The sequence below is a fragment of the Lepidochelys kempii genome, chromosome 1, assembly GCF_965140265.1.
Source record: "Lepidochelys kempii isolate rLepKem1 chromosome 1, rLepKem1.hap2, whole genome shotgun sequence".
NCBI lineage: Eukaryota > Metazoa > Chordata > Testudines > Cheloniidae > Lepidochelys > Lepidochelys kempii.
This window is the reverse complement of record NC_133256.1, coordinates 349,128,956-349,145,279: the sequence shown is the minus strand read 5'-3', so window position 1 is coordinate 349,145,279 and position 16,324 is coordinate 349,128,956. Positions and strand designations below refer to the sequence as shown.

General features: G+C 55.0%; 1 protein-coding gene across 8 annotated transcripts in view; it reads right to left on the bottom strand.

Annotated features, from left to right (window-relative positions):
- SBF1 (SET binding factor 1) overlaps positions 1-16,324 on the bottom strand; it is a 153,043-nt gene that overhangs the window by 38,264 nt on the left and 98,455 nt on the right. For 4 of the 8 annotated variants that reach the window (XM_073328996.1, XM_073328998.1, XM_073329002.1 and 1 more), the window contains exons 3-9: positions 12,862-12,999; positions 12,464-12,586; positions 8,761-8,871; positions 4,972-5,077; positions 4,077-4,209; positions 2,459-2,567; positions 1,031-1,144 (exon numbers count right to left, since the gene is read on the bottom strand). In XM_073328996.1, the coding sequence (XP_073185097.1) occupies positions 1,031-1,144; positions 2,459-2,567; positions 4,077-4,209; positions 4,972-5,077; positions 8,761-8,871; positions 12,464-12,586; positions 12,862-12,999 (834 nt within the window). Of the gene's footprint in view, positions 1-1,030; positions 1,145-2,458; positions 2,568-4,076; positions 4,210-4,971; positions 5,078-6,464; positions 6,489-8,760; positions 8,872-12,463; positions 12,587-12,861; positions 13,000-16,324 lie in introns of those variants that run through there. The other 4 variants (XM_073328995.1, XM_073328997.1, XM_073328999.1 and 1 more) reach the window with 2 other exon arrangements.

The following is a 16,324-nucleotide window of genomic DNA, read 5'->3' as shown; positions in this document are numbered from 1 at the left end:
GCCCTGCCCTGCAGTGAGCCCTGGGAAGGGCCCCCAGAAAGGGCCAGAGAGAGAGACGGTCCTGCCAGCCTTGGGGACCAGACTTGAAGGGGCCTGCAGGCCATGGTGCCTTTGGGCTGGGGCAGGAATTTCAGCATGGAATTCTATAGCCTGCATCACACAAGTCCGATTAGATGAACATGAGGGTCTCTTCTGCCCTTTAGATCTGGCGGATAGCTCCCTAGAGCCTCACAGGGCACAGCCTAGGGTTGGGGCCCTAGAGAAGACTCCTCAGACCTGTCACTTGGCTTGGGAGAGGGGATGGTAGCTCCAAGAAGTTTCCATGACCCTGCCTGCTATCGCCTCTCTGCTTTGGCTTCAAGCCCTGTTCTGTCAGGAGGCTGCCCACCGTGAGAAGTCTCTATGTCTGAGTGACATCGCTGAGGTGCTGTGCTTCCCCCTCACCAGGCACACTCTCACTTCAGAGCACCAGCTGCTGATCAGAGGCCTGCCTCTTCAATACAGACAGAGAGATTCTTCTATCCTGACTGAATTGACGGACCCCAGACAGGCACCAATGCAGGGGACTGCCTGGAAATCACCAGCTTTCCTGAGCCACATTCTGCAATCAGCATCAGCAAGAGCTGCTAAGGCCATGCTGTTCTGGACACACATGCCCAGGGTCACAGCCCCCCTGGGAACAGCTAGCACCCATGCAAGGAGCTCCAGGGCTGGAACTGTTTCCTGTTTGGAGAGTGAGGACCATTCACAAGACACCCAGAAACCTGAAGCAACTGCATGTGCCAACCCCCAGCACCCCAGTGTGCCCTGCGGGGAGGGAGCAGGCATGAGAAACCTCAAGTGATATGATCACAAGCTCCCAAGATGTGGGAAGACTCCCTATTCAGGCTCTGCTGCTGTGCTTGATCTCACTCCCAACACCTGCCCACAGGATCCTGGCCACAGGCCATGAGTGCTATATTCACACCCATATAAGGAACCTCTTGAGACAGGAAGTGGAGCCGAGCCAGTCCTGGGGTCCCACACTTACCATGGAGAGGGCTTCTCGTGTCTGATGGAGCAGTGGCTCAGGCAGCAGGGAGATGTGAATGCACTCTGGGATGGTCACCGTCCCACCATCCAGATCTGCTATGACGACATCCAACTGAAAGCAGCGAGGCAGGCATGAGCACACAGACGGGACAGGCTTTCTGGAGTGCTCCCCACCCAGCCGCGTGACCCAGCAAAGGAGCTGCACGCAGGTTTTTTTTCTTTTTAGGGGGTGGGGGGGCAATTTGTACTTAACAGCCTCCCCCCCACACACAATCTGGTAGAGCCTACAGCACTTTGCAATCCCTATAGCTTCTCACATGGTGCCCATGGCCACAGGACCTGAGCACTTGCGGACATACAAAATAAGCCTGGGGACCCTGGTGCCCACTGGGGTGAAGCGCAGCAGCCGTGGAACAACCACAGTACCGCTACACACCAGGGTAGGACAGGAGGCAGCACCACCGGTTGCGTCTGAACCGAACAGCAGCGGGGGAATCAGGGTGGCAGAACGGAACTGCACAAATCAGGGTGCTACCAGGACACCAGGGTTCACAGCTGCGCTCTTGCGGGAAGTGCCAGGGGATCTTACCAGGGATCAGGACCTTGGCTTTACATCTCACAGACTGGGCACTGAGCCAGTACTGACCTCACCAAATGAAACACCAGCGCCAATCTCGCGGCACCCAGAGACTTGTCTACATATGGTTGGTCGGTATAACAGAGGTAATTTTAAACCAACTTGGTTGAAGCAGTTCAAAAGGCCAGGCAGGCACTCTTGTCTCGGTTTAAATCAGGCTAATTTCAGTTTCGCTTAGAACTGACTTGACTAAGGGCTTGTCTACACGGGCAATTTACAGCACTGCAACTTTCTCGCTCGGGGGTGTGAAAAAACACCCCCCCCCCCCGAGTGCAGCAAGTTTCAGGGCTGTAAAGCGCCCGGGCAGAGAGTGCCCGGCGCTGGGAGCTGCGCCCCTCGTGGAGCTGGGGTTTTCTGAGCGCTCCGTCCCAGCGCTGCACCGCGGCCGAGGCATGCCAGTGTAGACGAGCCCTAAACCCAAATGAGACGCTCAAAGCGCAGTAAGTGCCCACACAGCCTTCTCAACTGATGGAACTTATCGCATCTTCAGTCACCATCGTGTAGACAGGACCCAAGCCCCAGGAAAGCCCAGCCCCAGCCCCCACCCTGCCCTGCTTGACTTGTGAGAGATGCCTGGATCCCAGCCCCTGCTGGTCCGGCTGAACAAGTGCAGCCTGTTCCAGCAGGGTTTGTTCATCCCCTCACTCCCAGTCCCATTTCTGTACAGGGCCCCACTACACGGCAAATGACCTCTTGCCCCTTCCTCAAGAGCTCTGACCCAGGAGGATTGGAGCAACGTGGGGCGAGGGGGAAGAGCTACTGCACAGACGGGGTTACGCAGTGCCTCACCAGTTCCTGCGTCTCCGAGTGGAAGATGGAGCTGACTCCAATGATGAAGGGTGTGGGCGTGCTCAGCACCTCAAGGAGCTGTGCAGGTAAGATGGGCACGTACGTGAAACTGTAACCAAAGCAGATCATCACTATAGCCCATCAGGAGCTAAGCTGGGCTCAGCATCTGGCTCCAAGACCCTGCTGCACCCTGGCCAAGCCATGCTCCAGAGCCACCCAGACTGTGCAATAGTCCCCCAGGGAAATGATGGTGCCCACAGCACACAAGTCATTTCATATTGGACTGGTGAAAGTCCTGGGAAAGATAGCACAAGGAACAACCATGGCCCAAGATGGGACCCACACTAATAGTCAGCGGATAGTGAGTAATGGTGTCAGGGCCCTTCTGCCACGGCAGGCACTCTGAACTGTGCGTGTGTCTCACAGCTAGGAGGCTTCTAGGTTTGTAAAGGGACCCGCAGTCAGGTTATTTGGCTCTAAAGTTACAGTCAGTCTGTGCCCATGTCCAGTGCTTCCAGCTCGAGGGGCAGGGGGTGTAAATGCCAAAGGAATATATTTATATTTTAAATATAAAGAACCCTTCTCCAGCAGCACTGGCAGCCAGGAACTAGGGCAGGCAGCTAACAGCAACAATGACACATCTATCTTCACTGCCCTAGCTGGGAGGGGTGCAAACAGTGAGCAGCGCAGGAGATGGAACCCTGTCCTGGGCTGGGAAGGGAAGTCAGGTCACTGTTTGAGCCAGTCAACATCTCCCCTTCAGGGAGACGAGCAGGGCGCCCGCTGTCCTTAAGGAGCTTACTGTGAGGCCCGGCCGTCTCACTAACGAGTGGCCTGTATGCAATCTCCCCTTCTGGGGAGGGTCACTGGGGGTTGGGCAGCTCCGGGGGCTCCTGGAGTCCTGCTGATTTCCTCTACCCCATTCAATCCGGTCACTGGTGGGGTCAGCTGGCAGCTGGGGAGGCCTTACAGTAGGGCTCTGGAGGTCTGCAATGTCTGCAGAGTGACTTAGGTGTGGAGTGTACCACAGGGGTACCCCTAAAGGCCCAGTCCTGTAAGTGCTAAGCCTGTACTGAGCTCAGTGAGAGCAGATCACACGCAGCATCCACAGCACCTTGCTGAACTGTGCCTGGCTACCTGAGACATCCCTCTCTCTCACCATGAGGCCCTGCGGCAGCTGCAATTAGTTCATGCTAAAAGCTCCTTGGGCTCGGAGGAAGCAGCTGGCAGGGGCCTTCAATGCCTAAACTCGCTCCCTCTCTTGATAGTCTAGAGCCCAAATTTTGCTCAGAGGGTGCTGAGCTGGGGTTATTCATGTTATTTTGCTGTTGAGGAATTTAATTATTATAGATGCCTCTAAAGCCATGGACAGTGCAGCCAGAGAACATGTCTCAAGGTGTATGTAAGATTTGATTTCACCTGGCAATCCCCGATAGTGCTTGGGCTACAGTAAACAGCCCACACTAGCCATGGGACTTGGACACCATTAGTGCATGGGGCTAGATGGAAGCAGGGCAATCTACAAAGCCAGAGACGGGCTTTGCTCGGGATGTCAAGCCCCTTTGCAGCATGTAGTTTTGCTCCAGCCACGTGTCAGGTGGACTCTGCGCTTCCTCACCTGTACTTGAGGGGGAACATGAGCGCAAGCAGGGCCCGGCAGGCGTCCGTGAGTCTCTGGTAACTGCTGGAGAGAAACAGGATCTTGTGTTCGGTGAGTGCAGCACAGAAGAGACACAGCACATTGGTGATCCCTGGGGAGAGAAGGGGCAGAGCACAGAGCGCTTGCAGGTGGATTCTTCCCAAGAACAGCAGCAGAGTCCTGCTACAGCCCCACGAGCTCCTGCTCCCTCACCCCACCAAACAGGCTGCCAAGAGTCTCCCCCACATCCCCACTCCTTGCTGGCAGCTGTTGCTCCTTCCTTCTGCTGCATGGGGGTGGGACTTGCTGTCCAGTGAATGGAAGAGGAAGCGTGTCCAGTCATCTTCTAGAAACCTCCTGTCACCTCTGGATCAGTGCTAGGACCTGCTAACTCACGGATCGTTTCTGAGCTTAGGGCCAGCCAGACTGCTCTGAAAGCCCCTTGGGGACTCCCCTGGAGCTGTGCACACCCCTTGGTGTCTGGTATCTTTGGCAGATGATGCAACAGGAGCAACTGGAGCACAAATCCCTGCACAGAAAGGCCTGCAGGTGCTCAGACCCAGCCCTGCCTTCTCCTGCTGCCCCTGCCTAGGTGCTCATTCGGTGCCCGTTAACATGGCATCCGAATGGACCCACAGTTTGGGGCCACAACCAGAGCACAACTGCCAGGCTCCCCCTCACTTCCTGAGAGAAGGAAGGCAGCATGAGATGGAGAGATTCGGTCGGAATGGCGGGGGGTGAGGCACTGAGCTGATAAGCCGAGGTCAGGAGCGTGGCATGGGGGGGCAGCACGAGGAATTTCCTGCAGAGGGCACTGGCTGACGGTATTCAGCACCTGTCCCTCTGAGCAGGTGAGGGCGGGGCAGAGTCTCACCGAGCTGCCGGAAGAGCAGTGCTACGCTACAGCTGCTGACGGGAAGAGAGTCATTGATGGGCGTCTGGATCACCTGCCGGTCGCCTGCCCCTAGAGAGATCGTCCTCTGCAAAAAACAGACACACACCAGTCACTGGGATTCAGGCTGAGTAACAGACGAGCGCAGGGACCACAGCGAGCCAGCTTCCACCTCAGAGTGGAAGGCCAAAATCCAGAAGCAGCTGGGCTCCCCCAGTGACGGACAGGACAGGACGCAGGGGCCAAAGGGATGTCGTCCAGCTTTATACCCTGTGGGGTGGCCCAGGGCCGCCCACCATAGGCTACTGTGTCCTTCCCAGCTGCAGCCATGAGAGTGACTCCTCCCTGCAGGAGGAAGGGCACCCTACGGGGGGGCCGATATGTACGTACTGCCTGACTCAGTGCTGCCCCAGTGAGGGAGAACCACTGGCCAGCTGCAGAGGGGAACCACCCCTAAGACAGCTACCGCTGCACTTAGCCTGTTGGATGGAGTTCATTCCACTGAGACATCCTGGGCATGCCCAGAAGCACACGCAGTGTTGCGGCAACTGGGGTCGCCAGTAGAGCACCGCTCAGCCCTGTCGCCAGAAACACACGAGCTCTCATTGCAGGTGCAGTGTCTTACGCAAGGAAGAGGGGAGCACCAGCTGCCCTGGACTGGTCTGAGGGATGAGGGCTGGATGGATCAGCAGAGTCTCCCCCTTTTGCAACCCTTTATTTTAAAGCTGTATTGATCTCTTCCCCTGCCCCAAAGCCTGGACTCCCACCCAGCTGTGGGCTCCTGGCCTTGGTTCAGAGCCTGTATGATCTCAGGACTTCAGATCTACTGATCACATTCCCCTAAGCAAGCGGCTTCCCCCATGATACTCCTCTCCATTTCCCTGCTCAGCTTTCTGCAGCAATGCTCACGCACACTAGCATCACCACATTTACCTGGCACGCTCCCTCTTGGCCACTGCCCCACCTCAGATGCCCCTTAAAACCTTCACTGGCGCACACCGGGGAGGAAACAGCCCTGGCCCTCAGACAACGCAACAGGGCTTCTCCCAGAAAACACCTGGGATCTTTGACAGGCAGTGAGAACAGAGCATACTAACTCTGATGTCAGCCAACTGGGTCCCAGGACAAGTAACCCCTTCTTCTGTGGCCCATGTGCATGGTCACCTGGATCCCTAACACACACACACACACTGCCATGTGCACAACCAGGGGTGCGGTGCCCGGACTGGGGAGATGCACGGTGCCCGGACTGGGGAGATGCACGGTGCCCGGACTGGGGAGATACACGGTGCCCGGACTGGGGAGATACACGGTGCCCGGACTGGGGAGATACACGGTGCCCAGGTCTCTCCTCCCACTCTTTGTGGGAGATGCTGACCCAGCAGCTGCAGGGGCTGGAGCATGTGCAGCTTTTGAACACCCAAGAGACGACTGTTACAGATGAGACAGACCCCATGAAAGAAAAGTGTGCATACCGCTCTTTCGTCCTCCACGTCAGGCTGAGATAGAGACAGACAGAGATAGCACAGTCAGTTAGAAATGCACAACACTGCAGCACAGCCGGACACCAAGGAGAGACGTGCACACATCAAACCAAAGCTGACAGTGAACGGGGCCCTGAACCCTCAAAAGAGGGAATGTGCAGACAGACACAGCAAAAGCCACATCACAACATTTAGAAAGAGCCCTTCCAGATACAGCAGGGGGGAAAGCAAAGTGCAAGAAGGGGTGGTGCCACTTTCAAACTGCCCTAACGCCAGCACCCCAGGGTCCGTGAGCACCGAGATGCACCAACTGCTAAGGCCACAGCCCATTCCCAGGAGCACTCTGGGCTCCACTGAGACGGGTCACTAACTGGGCCTCTGATGCTCGACAATCCTTATCCACCTGCCTGCATAGCTCACCCACGAGGGGCCTGGCTGAGGTCAGCTGCCCCCTCACACCTAGGCTGTCAGGAGGAGCCCTGGGCATGTGGCATGCAGCCTCCTCCTTGCATGGCTTACAAACAGAACATCCCCTTTCTTCTTTTGTGGGGCCTAAGCCTGGCTGATATACAACCTCCAGCATCACCCCACGAAGGCCCCTCCATGCCTTGAGAGTGCTTCCAGGCTAATCGAAGAGGAAGCCCCAAGCCCAGTGGCTTGGAGACTACGAAGCTGGTACTTCTGCATTACAGGCATTCTTCAGACAGTGCCACAGCACCCAAGGTGGGGGCCAGATCTGATGCTTCAAGGCACCAAGGTCCCCTGGCCTGAGTGCCCAAGTAGATCAGAGACCCTGTTGCGACTAGGGCAGGCTGCAACCCAAGGATCCCCATGGTCTCTGGGGGCTCACTAGTTTGCACTGTGGGTGCAGGGCAAGAGGCTGCAGCCAACCCAGAGGGATCACGCGGAGGAGGCTTGGCGATCGCAGCTCAGAAAAGCAGCTGGCAGCGTGCGACTCAACCCCTGCAGGAGTGAAGCGCTCTGTCCAGGCCACTCTGCCAGGTGTCAGCGCAGCATGAGAGTCGAAGTTCCCCTGAGCTAATGGCTTGTCAAGCTGAGGCAATTAAGGCACATCAGTTTCCTAGCACGCAGTAGATGTGGACAGCATCACGTCCGACTGCCTTTGACTGCCCTAACCTGACGGATCAGCTGGGTGAACCGGCGGTGGCCTTTCTGTGAGAGACTGAGGGAGACTCAAACCCACGATCTTCAGAATCGTAGTCAAGCACCTTAATCGTGCAGACAGGCCCAGGGCTAAAACTGCCGTCTCCTAACCCACCCTCCCTTCCAGGAGTCCAGATCCAACTGGGCTACGTCGATCTCTGCTGAGAAGCACTATCGTCACCCCTTGGGCGCCCCTTCTGCTGCTGGCTCCAGACAGAGTGCAGCCCAGCTGGCTCTCCTGGAGCAGGAGGGGCGCTGCAAGAACATTTGCGCTGGTCAGTGACTGGGATGGATCAGCGAACATGACTAGGAGGGGCCATTTTTACAGCCCTATTTCTGAGCATAAGCTAGGCCCCGCCTCAGACTGCCAGAGAACAAGCATGAGACCAGATTCCCACGTGAGACTGTTTGAAGAGGGGGTTCTAGGCCTTCCCCACAGCAAATGTTAGCCCCACTCAGCCTATCCAGTGCAGCTGGGTGGTCCCAGCTCTTACCAATGGACTGTAGCTGCTAGGCTCTGAAGCAGCTCTGTATGACAGACAGGGCTTAATGGAGAAACAATCTCTGCTGGCTGCATGCATGCCCAGTGGGCATGCAACTGTTCTCACAGACAGATTCGTCCATGGGGGAGGTCAGGTTAGATGATGGTCATGCTGTGCTTTCAGGTGACACTCTACAAGAGGGTACCACAAGGAGGGAGCTGAGATGGGACTCTCCAACCATGGCCAATTTCCACCCTTTGCTAAGTAATTAGACACCCTATCTAATCCATTAGCCAAGCTGCCCTAAGTCACTGGGAGGAGCCAGAGGCAGCTCAAGGTTGCTGCTGTTCCATCCCTAGTATGTGGGAAGCCACTGTCTGCACTAGCCACTTGACTACCTGCAGTGCAGCTGTAGCCTCCTCCTGCCCCTCCTGAGTGCACGGACCCACAACCCACTTCACAGTTGATCTCAGGAAACCAGCTTCCAGCAGTACTGCCCGTGATCTCCATTGCACGCTGGAGCAGAGCAGGGATGGAAACATCCCTCACCCATATATCCAGCCTTGGAGGAGCTGCTGCCATTTCACACACTGGGAGGGGAAGGCAAGTGCAAGAGGGCACAGAAACGAGCAGGTACCAACCTGAGCTCCCCCTGTAATGGGGATGGTGCATGTCAAGAGGTTTCCAATGACGTTCTCCAGCGATGCACTCAGCCCGTCCACATAGATGGTGTAGATCAAACCCAGGCTGTTCTGGAGGAGCAAACAGAGCACAGGTGTGTCCACAGCAAGAAGCAGACCAGCCACTGGAGCACAGCATGCAAGGCCGCTCATTTGAAACACAGGTACTGGCTGGGGCTCCAAGCAAATCACACAGAGCTAACCATTGCCGCCCAGCACTTGCACATGCAGACAGTGTGTCCAGGCCCAGCCAGGGCTTGGAGCCTGTCTGCTGCAAACGCTTCAGAGGGACATTCGCAATCCTGGTTGCCAACAAGGGATTGTGTATTTATTGCACAAAGTTCTTTACAAATCAGTGAGACAGTCCCTGTCCAAGGGGTGCAATTTCAGGCACAGACAACAGGACAGGCCTCAGCTTGATGCTACTGGTTTCCCAGTGGCACCAAGCTGACCTCCAGCTCCACCAACAATGCACTTCAATCTGCAGCCTTGCTTCAGTCAGCACTGAGGGAGAAGAAAATCTCACAGCCATCCAGGCAGAGGACAGCCCTAGTGCCAGAGCCCCTGCACCTAGCCCGACAACTCTGCAGGTTTGCAACAAAATTCTCATGGAAAGACAGCACTGTCCAGTGGTTCGGGCTGTGGGCGGTTCTACCTTTCAGGAGATGCATCTGTGACTCACCACACATCTATCTTTAGCTAAGACTCTTGGTTTAGTGCATGAGCAGCCTAGCCCACCCAGGACAGGAGCGTGTCCCAGCCCAGCATTAGGCTAACTCACTGGGATGGACAGATCTAGACTACATGCTGTGATCAGATCTCACAACTACTATCTAACCAAAGTGGAGAGCGAGCAAGGGCAGCGTGAAGGAGAACTGGCTTGTGTTGTGAAAGCAATAGGCTCTATGGGACACTTACACCATCCTAGGTGCATTTCCTTGGCCTTCGGACCCTAATCAAAGGGGGAAACTGATGTAAGCCCAAGCCCCAACAGGGCAGGATTCAGGCGCTCTTGCTGCTTATCTGCTCCCACGAATTACTACGCCAGAGAGCTCAAGTGACTGAGCAATAAAATCACATAGCCAAATGAGCCGTGCAAACACTGCTCACGTTCCCAACAAAAACAATCCAGGAGTGGGAGGGATGCCCTGGCCAGACTGCAAGGCAGTCAGGTGTGCTGAGGCTGAGAAGTGCGGCAAGCTGCCTCAGTGCAGCCCCCAGTGAGGGCCAGGACGCACTGCCCCCAGAATTCGCTCCACACATCACACACACAATGGCACATGCCCTAGCACTTAGCTGCTCTTCAATTCCATTTGGTTAGTTACCACCCGAAGATGGGCATCACAGGACCTTTCCCCTGCCACCTGGGGCTAGAAGCTTCCTTTCCACAGCCCTTCCCCTCCCTGCTGGGTTGGGCGAACCTCAAATTCCGATCTCCAGCCCAAGCTGCCCCCTGCCCATCACGGCTACAGTAAGGTCGAGTCTCTGTTCCACACTTCTACAAACAGGTCTTGTGCACAGCACGAGAATGACACTTCATGTCCCTTGAATTTTTTCAGGGCCCTTCAATAGGGATTCACCTTGCCAAAATCTGAATGAGCCCAGGAAACACTATGCAAGTCCTAAGAAGCACCATCCCAAAGTCTCCACCAGCTGGATACAGCATTAACTCCAGAGTCCCAGCTGGTCACGTGAGTGGTGCCTACATCCTCAAATAGTTTCTTCTGGGTCCTTTCACACTCTAAGGAGAAGGTCTGTCACATGACATCCCTGTAAGGCTGCAGCCCAGCACAAGGGGCCAAAGGACTGGAACAGATGCTGTTGACAAGTTTCTTGCATAGGGAGATAGACTCGAGATACCATCTTCTGCACCAAACGCTGCCTAGCTTTTATGCTGGGCTCACCAGGTTACCTGATTGCCCAGATGTCTTGTTCACAGGACGGTTACCATGCTCTGCCCCACTGCCCCCGAAAGAACTCTCCCAGCATGGCTACCTCTCACCCCGGGATCAATACCTGCAGCGGGACAGGGCCACTGTAGCCTGGGGTTCCCTGACAGGCTAATGGTGATCTCAGCCTCCCACCGAGATGATTCAGGAAAAACAAAAAGCCCTGGAGAACTTCACACTTCAAGAACATCTGCTCTGGAGCAGTCGAAAGACATTGCAGACCCCGTCTCTGCAGCTTCTTGCTCAGGCCTGCTGGGTTCTCATCTGGGCAGCTGTTCAGACAGCTCTGCCAGCTAAGCCTCCAAGGTGCTTCCCCCCTTTGGGGCATGCACACAGCACACCATTCTTACTGTTCAGAAAACTCCAAGCTGCTGTGCCCCGCAGGAACCCTGGACATCGCCAAGGGAGGGCCCGGCCAGAACCCCAAAATAGGGAATGCATTTCTGGACAGGTACAGCACCAGGACAGTAGGTCAGAGGAAGGGCTAATCGGACCAACCCCAGAAACGTTATAACTCCCACAAAAAGCACCATAGGTCTTACTGCCATCGGGAGGGACAGACCCACTGATCTGGGGAATGACAGCAGCCAATCTAAGCACACAGCTCAAACTGAAGCCACCATGCTAAGGCATCACGCCAGGATGACCGACGTGTGTCCCCTTCAGTGCAGGGCTTTGGTTTGAGGAGACTGCATGTCCCAGCATGCAATGCTCTATTTCAGTCTAAGCCACCTGGCTACACCAGGTACCAGGGCTGGCAGTCTCCATAGATGCACCTTCCCACTGAAGATGAGAACAGTCATAGAATCATAGAATATCAGGGTTGGAAGGGACCCCAGAAGGTCATCTAGTCCAAACCCCTGCTCGAAGCAGGACCAAATCCCAGTTAAATCATCCCAGCCAGGGCTTTGTCAAGCCTGACCTTAAAAACCTCTAAGGAAGGAGATTCCACCACCTCTCTAGGTAACGCATTCCAGTTACCTAGTCTCTAGTCTCTGCCATTTACCAATGTGTCTCGAGCAGGCATGCTGACAGATGGCATGTGAGCACCGCTTCACAGCCGGTCCCCCTCTCACAGTACAAGGGCAAAGCTCTGTGGACTTCAACATGCTCTTTGCATTTGGACCAAGAGCTGAAGAAGAGAATGGCAAGAGAGATCAGACAGTCCATCCAGCCACAAGGATCCCATGCTTGTCTTGGCAAGCGAGGAGCTGCTGACACTTAGATCATACCCACCTAAGCTGAGTTTTGAGAACAAGCCAGGCTGTAACCTGCACCTTTCCAAGCCTTTTACAGTCTCATAACTGAGCAAGCATGAAGAATATAAAGATGGGAGATAAAGGCTCCACCAAGAACATTTTGTGCTTAGAATTTTACTGAGAGGCAGGGCAAGGCTGCCAGCTGCCCAGCCCAGGCAGCTCCTCACCTTGCAGCTCCGCAGCCAGACAGCTTGGGGAAGGATGAGAATAAGCCACCACACACACACACGGCCTTGAATAACTGCTGGACACGAGCAGAAGGCCAGAGCAGTAAATCCCTCAGGGCACTACTGCTACCGGTGGTCTCTCTTATATGCCCCAATTCACAGAAGCAGAAGAGTTGGCTGACAGTGGTTCCCAGGGCCAAGGAATCAATGCAAGGGAAAGTCCCTCCATCCCCAGAGAGTCCAGACACCACCCTCTCCTCCCCAAACGTGGCACTGCACTGCCGCTTACCCGGAAAACCTCCGTGTGGTCCAGTCGTGACACGAGCACCAGACTCTTGGGAGCAAAGAGCTGTGCAGGCTGGACGTGGGACACTGACGCCTCTTCCTCCTCCTCACCGTTCCTTGAGTGGCTCTGAGACCGGGGAGAGAGAGAGATCAGACACACTGCAGGGACTTGAAAGGGGACGGACACCCCCCCCGCCCCCACCTCAGACAGCTGCTCCACCATGTGAGGCAAGAACTACAGGACACTGTGGCCCTCCTCTGACAAAGGAGTTCTGGGTACAACCAACCTGGGCAACCGCAATTCTCAAAAGGGGCTTTCGCTCACAGCTGCCTGCCCAGTGACACCCCCCAACACACTTTCACAGGTACCCTGCCCTCCCCCACCCCCGCGGGGAGCATTACCTGGGCACTCTCAACGGCCTCCCAGAAGGTGAAGCAGGCGCAGTAATGTCGCTCGGAGCTGATGTCCGTCAGCACGGCAACGAAGAAGGTGGGGGGATTCCGCTCGGTGAAGAGCTGCCAACCGCTCGGCTGACAAAACTGCAAGAGGCGAAGGTGAGAACACAATGGTTAGCTGGAGCCGACTTGTGCAGCCCACTCAGGAGCAGGAGGATGCAGGCTGACCCATTTCCTCTTCCCTCAGCCTCTCTCCCCACACAAACACACATCACTTACGCAGCAGGTGTCCAGAGCTCTTGTGGGGGCTGTACATGAAAAGGACAAAGCCACCAGACTGTCAGCTCCTCAGGGCAGGGAGCTTAGCTTCTTACCTATCTAACATGCCAAGTACTTGGCAGGATTCAGACAGACAAGCGTGGCTCAGAGTTAGAGTGGCCAGCAGGGAGCAGTGGCCAGCATTCATGACAGAGCCCCTTTCTATATACACAGAGCACTGAGTAGCATAACCATCTTCCAAGAGACGTGAAGAAACCCGCCCTAGAGAAGCCCTCATGGCAGCTGTTAGAAGGCAGGCAACGGAAGAGGGAGCCCAGGGTAACAGGCTGAGCAGAAGCACCTGTTCCCATTCAGGCCAAGGGACCTCCCCTACTGTCTCAGAAGAGCTGCAAGATCTCGCTTGGCCAGACTGGCAGAAGAGAGCTGTGCTGAAAGTCTGACATCGAGGAGGCGGGGCTGCCTTTCACAGGCACACTGGTCTGCCCTGAGCTGAACCTGGCTGTGGAGTCCAAACTAGAGCAGCCCCTCTCCCTCATCTAGGAGAGTCAGTTGGATCCATTTAATCAGTGTCCTGGGCAGCTGCATGCGGACGGGGAAGAGGCACTCCAAGAAGGCATCACTGCACTGCAAGTTCCTGGGGGTTGGGCTTGTGTCCTATTTGGCACTATACCATACAGCAGGGGTCAGCAACCTTTCAGAAGTGAAAAGAACGGGAGGACTTGTGGCACCTTAGAGACTAACCAATTTATTTGAGCATGAGCTTTCGTGAGCTACAGCTCACTTCATCGGATGCATACTGTGAAAAATACAGTGGGGAGATTTATACACACAGAACATGAAACAATGGGTGTGACCACACACACTGTAATGAGAGTGATCAGGTAAGGTGAGCTATTACCAGCAGGAGAGCGGGGGGGAAAAAAACCTTTTGTAGTGATAATTAAGGTGGGCCATTTCCAGCTCACGAAAGCTTATGCTCAAATAAATTTCTTAGTCTCTAAGGTGCCACAAGTCCTCCTGTTCTTTTTGCGGATACAGACTAACACGGCTGCTCCTCTGAAACCTGTCAGAAGTGGTGGGCCGAGTCTTCATTGATCCGCTCTAATTGAAGGTTTCGCATGCCAGTCATGCAGTAACATTTTTAGAAGGTCTCTTTCTAGAAGTCTACAATATATAACTAAACTATTGTTGTATTTAAAGTAAATAAGGTTTTTAAAATGTTTAAGAAGCGTCATTTAAAATTAAATTAAAATGCAGAGCCCCCCGGACCAGTGGCCAGGAGCCGGGCAGTGAGCGCCACTGGAAACCAGCTCGCGTGCCGCCTTTGGCAGCATGCCGTAGGTTGCCTACCCGTGCTGTACGGGCTGTACTGTACAATGAGAAATGAGTAGTGGATCCAATAGAGGGCACTCCTCCCTCTGAATCAGCATCCCAGCCTGGTGCTGCTTGAAATGCTGCATTTCAAATGAGGTGGTCAGCTCAGAGATCCCAGGGGACTTGCCGCAAGAGTTACCCCTGGGGTCCCTGCCCAACTCCACAGGGGGAATTCCAGCCTTCTGGTCGAGAATTCCCCATGGGGTTTTCACTGATACGGGTTTTTCCTCACTTCCTGCCCTAAACAACTGTAGTGTTGCTGTGTGCTGTCCAGTTACCACAGCTTGTGGGGACTTTTTAAAAACCATGTTCCTCTGAATGTGGAACAGAGCAGCTCAGCACCACCCACTCCTTCCAGCCACCATCACCCCTTCTGTCACAGGCCGGGGAAAGTAATAGGCTGATGCTGAGAGATGGCAGGCTCCCGGTAAAGCAACGTGGATTCCTCTTCCAGATCAAAGCCTGCTGACCTGATCAACAGGGAGGTTCATTCAGGAGGCTACTGGATCCCTAGGGCTAGAGAGATTTGGTCAGCCCTGAAGCACTCTCTAGTCTATACCCTCTCCAAAGCTACCAGCCCTGTTTATCCACCTCTTCCCCCCATGTAATTTTAAGGCACCCACCACAGTGGGACATAGGTGGTGACCACAATGGGTGTCGAACACATTTTCAAGTGTCCAGATATTACAGTGATATGGGCATGAGGGACAGAAACCCTGCAGATTTCTTTTCTGGGGCTGAGGTTGGAATCCTTTGCTTCTCCAGGCCCCTCACACCTGCATTCCATAGTTTGTCATTTCCTCCATCACTTCCTTCCTGCCACTGTCCCCAAATCATGCTGCCTCTGACCTAGCTGCCCTACCAATTGGCAGCAGTGAGATATGACCCAGTGGAGTTATCAAGCTGGTCAGATTCCTTTCCTTATTGAGCTTGGGTCTGAACCCTCCATAGAGGTTTATGGTGGGACTTTCCTCGCTGAACCACCTAGCCCAGGAGTTCTCCCCCATGGCTCTTGGATCCTGCTCGGTGGCAGCAAAAAAGAGCAAATCCAACAAAGGAGACTGCAGCATGCTTTATACTCTGCCCCAGGACCACTACAAAGACTCTTTGTGCAGAAGGAGGGAGACCCTGCATCCTGCAAAGGGAACTGCCAAGCCTCAGGAACGCTGAAGGGCAGAGCACTCCTGCACCCAGGTAAGAGGCGGCTGAGCTCCAAGGACCCACCTACTCCATGCAGTGCATTAATCCCACTCTGTGTCTGAGCACTACTGGGCTGCACTTCAGGTGAGGACAAGTTACCTACTGTGCAGTGCAGGAGCACCTCCTGAGCCAGAGATCCCAGTGCTGGCCAGAACTCATAGTCCATTTGATTTCCTGGGCCCATATCCCATAGAACTACCCTCAGCGGGAGCAACACACTCCTCATTTGAGGGGGCTGTACCCACCGCGTAACTCCGCACCTTCCACTGGGGGCTCAATGAGCTGCACAACCATCTCCTGGGAGCCACGGAAACAAGGACACAGGCAGCTAGATCAGGAGATCCTCCATGGGGTCCCAGCATCTCCCAGCCTGTCAAAGGCCATGAGAGAAGGAGACAGTCCCTCTAGCAGACAGCAGCTCATCAGGGCTCCCTTCCAAGGCAGACAGCTCCACACTGAGAGGCACACAGAGCTCGATGCAAGCTGCTCCCTTTCCCCTCAAGCCCTGGAGCTGTCTGTGCTGTCTCAGTGGCCTGCAGGACTGAGCTCATGACTGACCGATTCTCCTGAGACTGCCCCCTCTGACTGGGAAATTCAGCAAGGTCACAGCCATCCC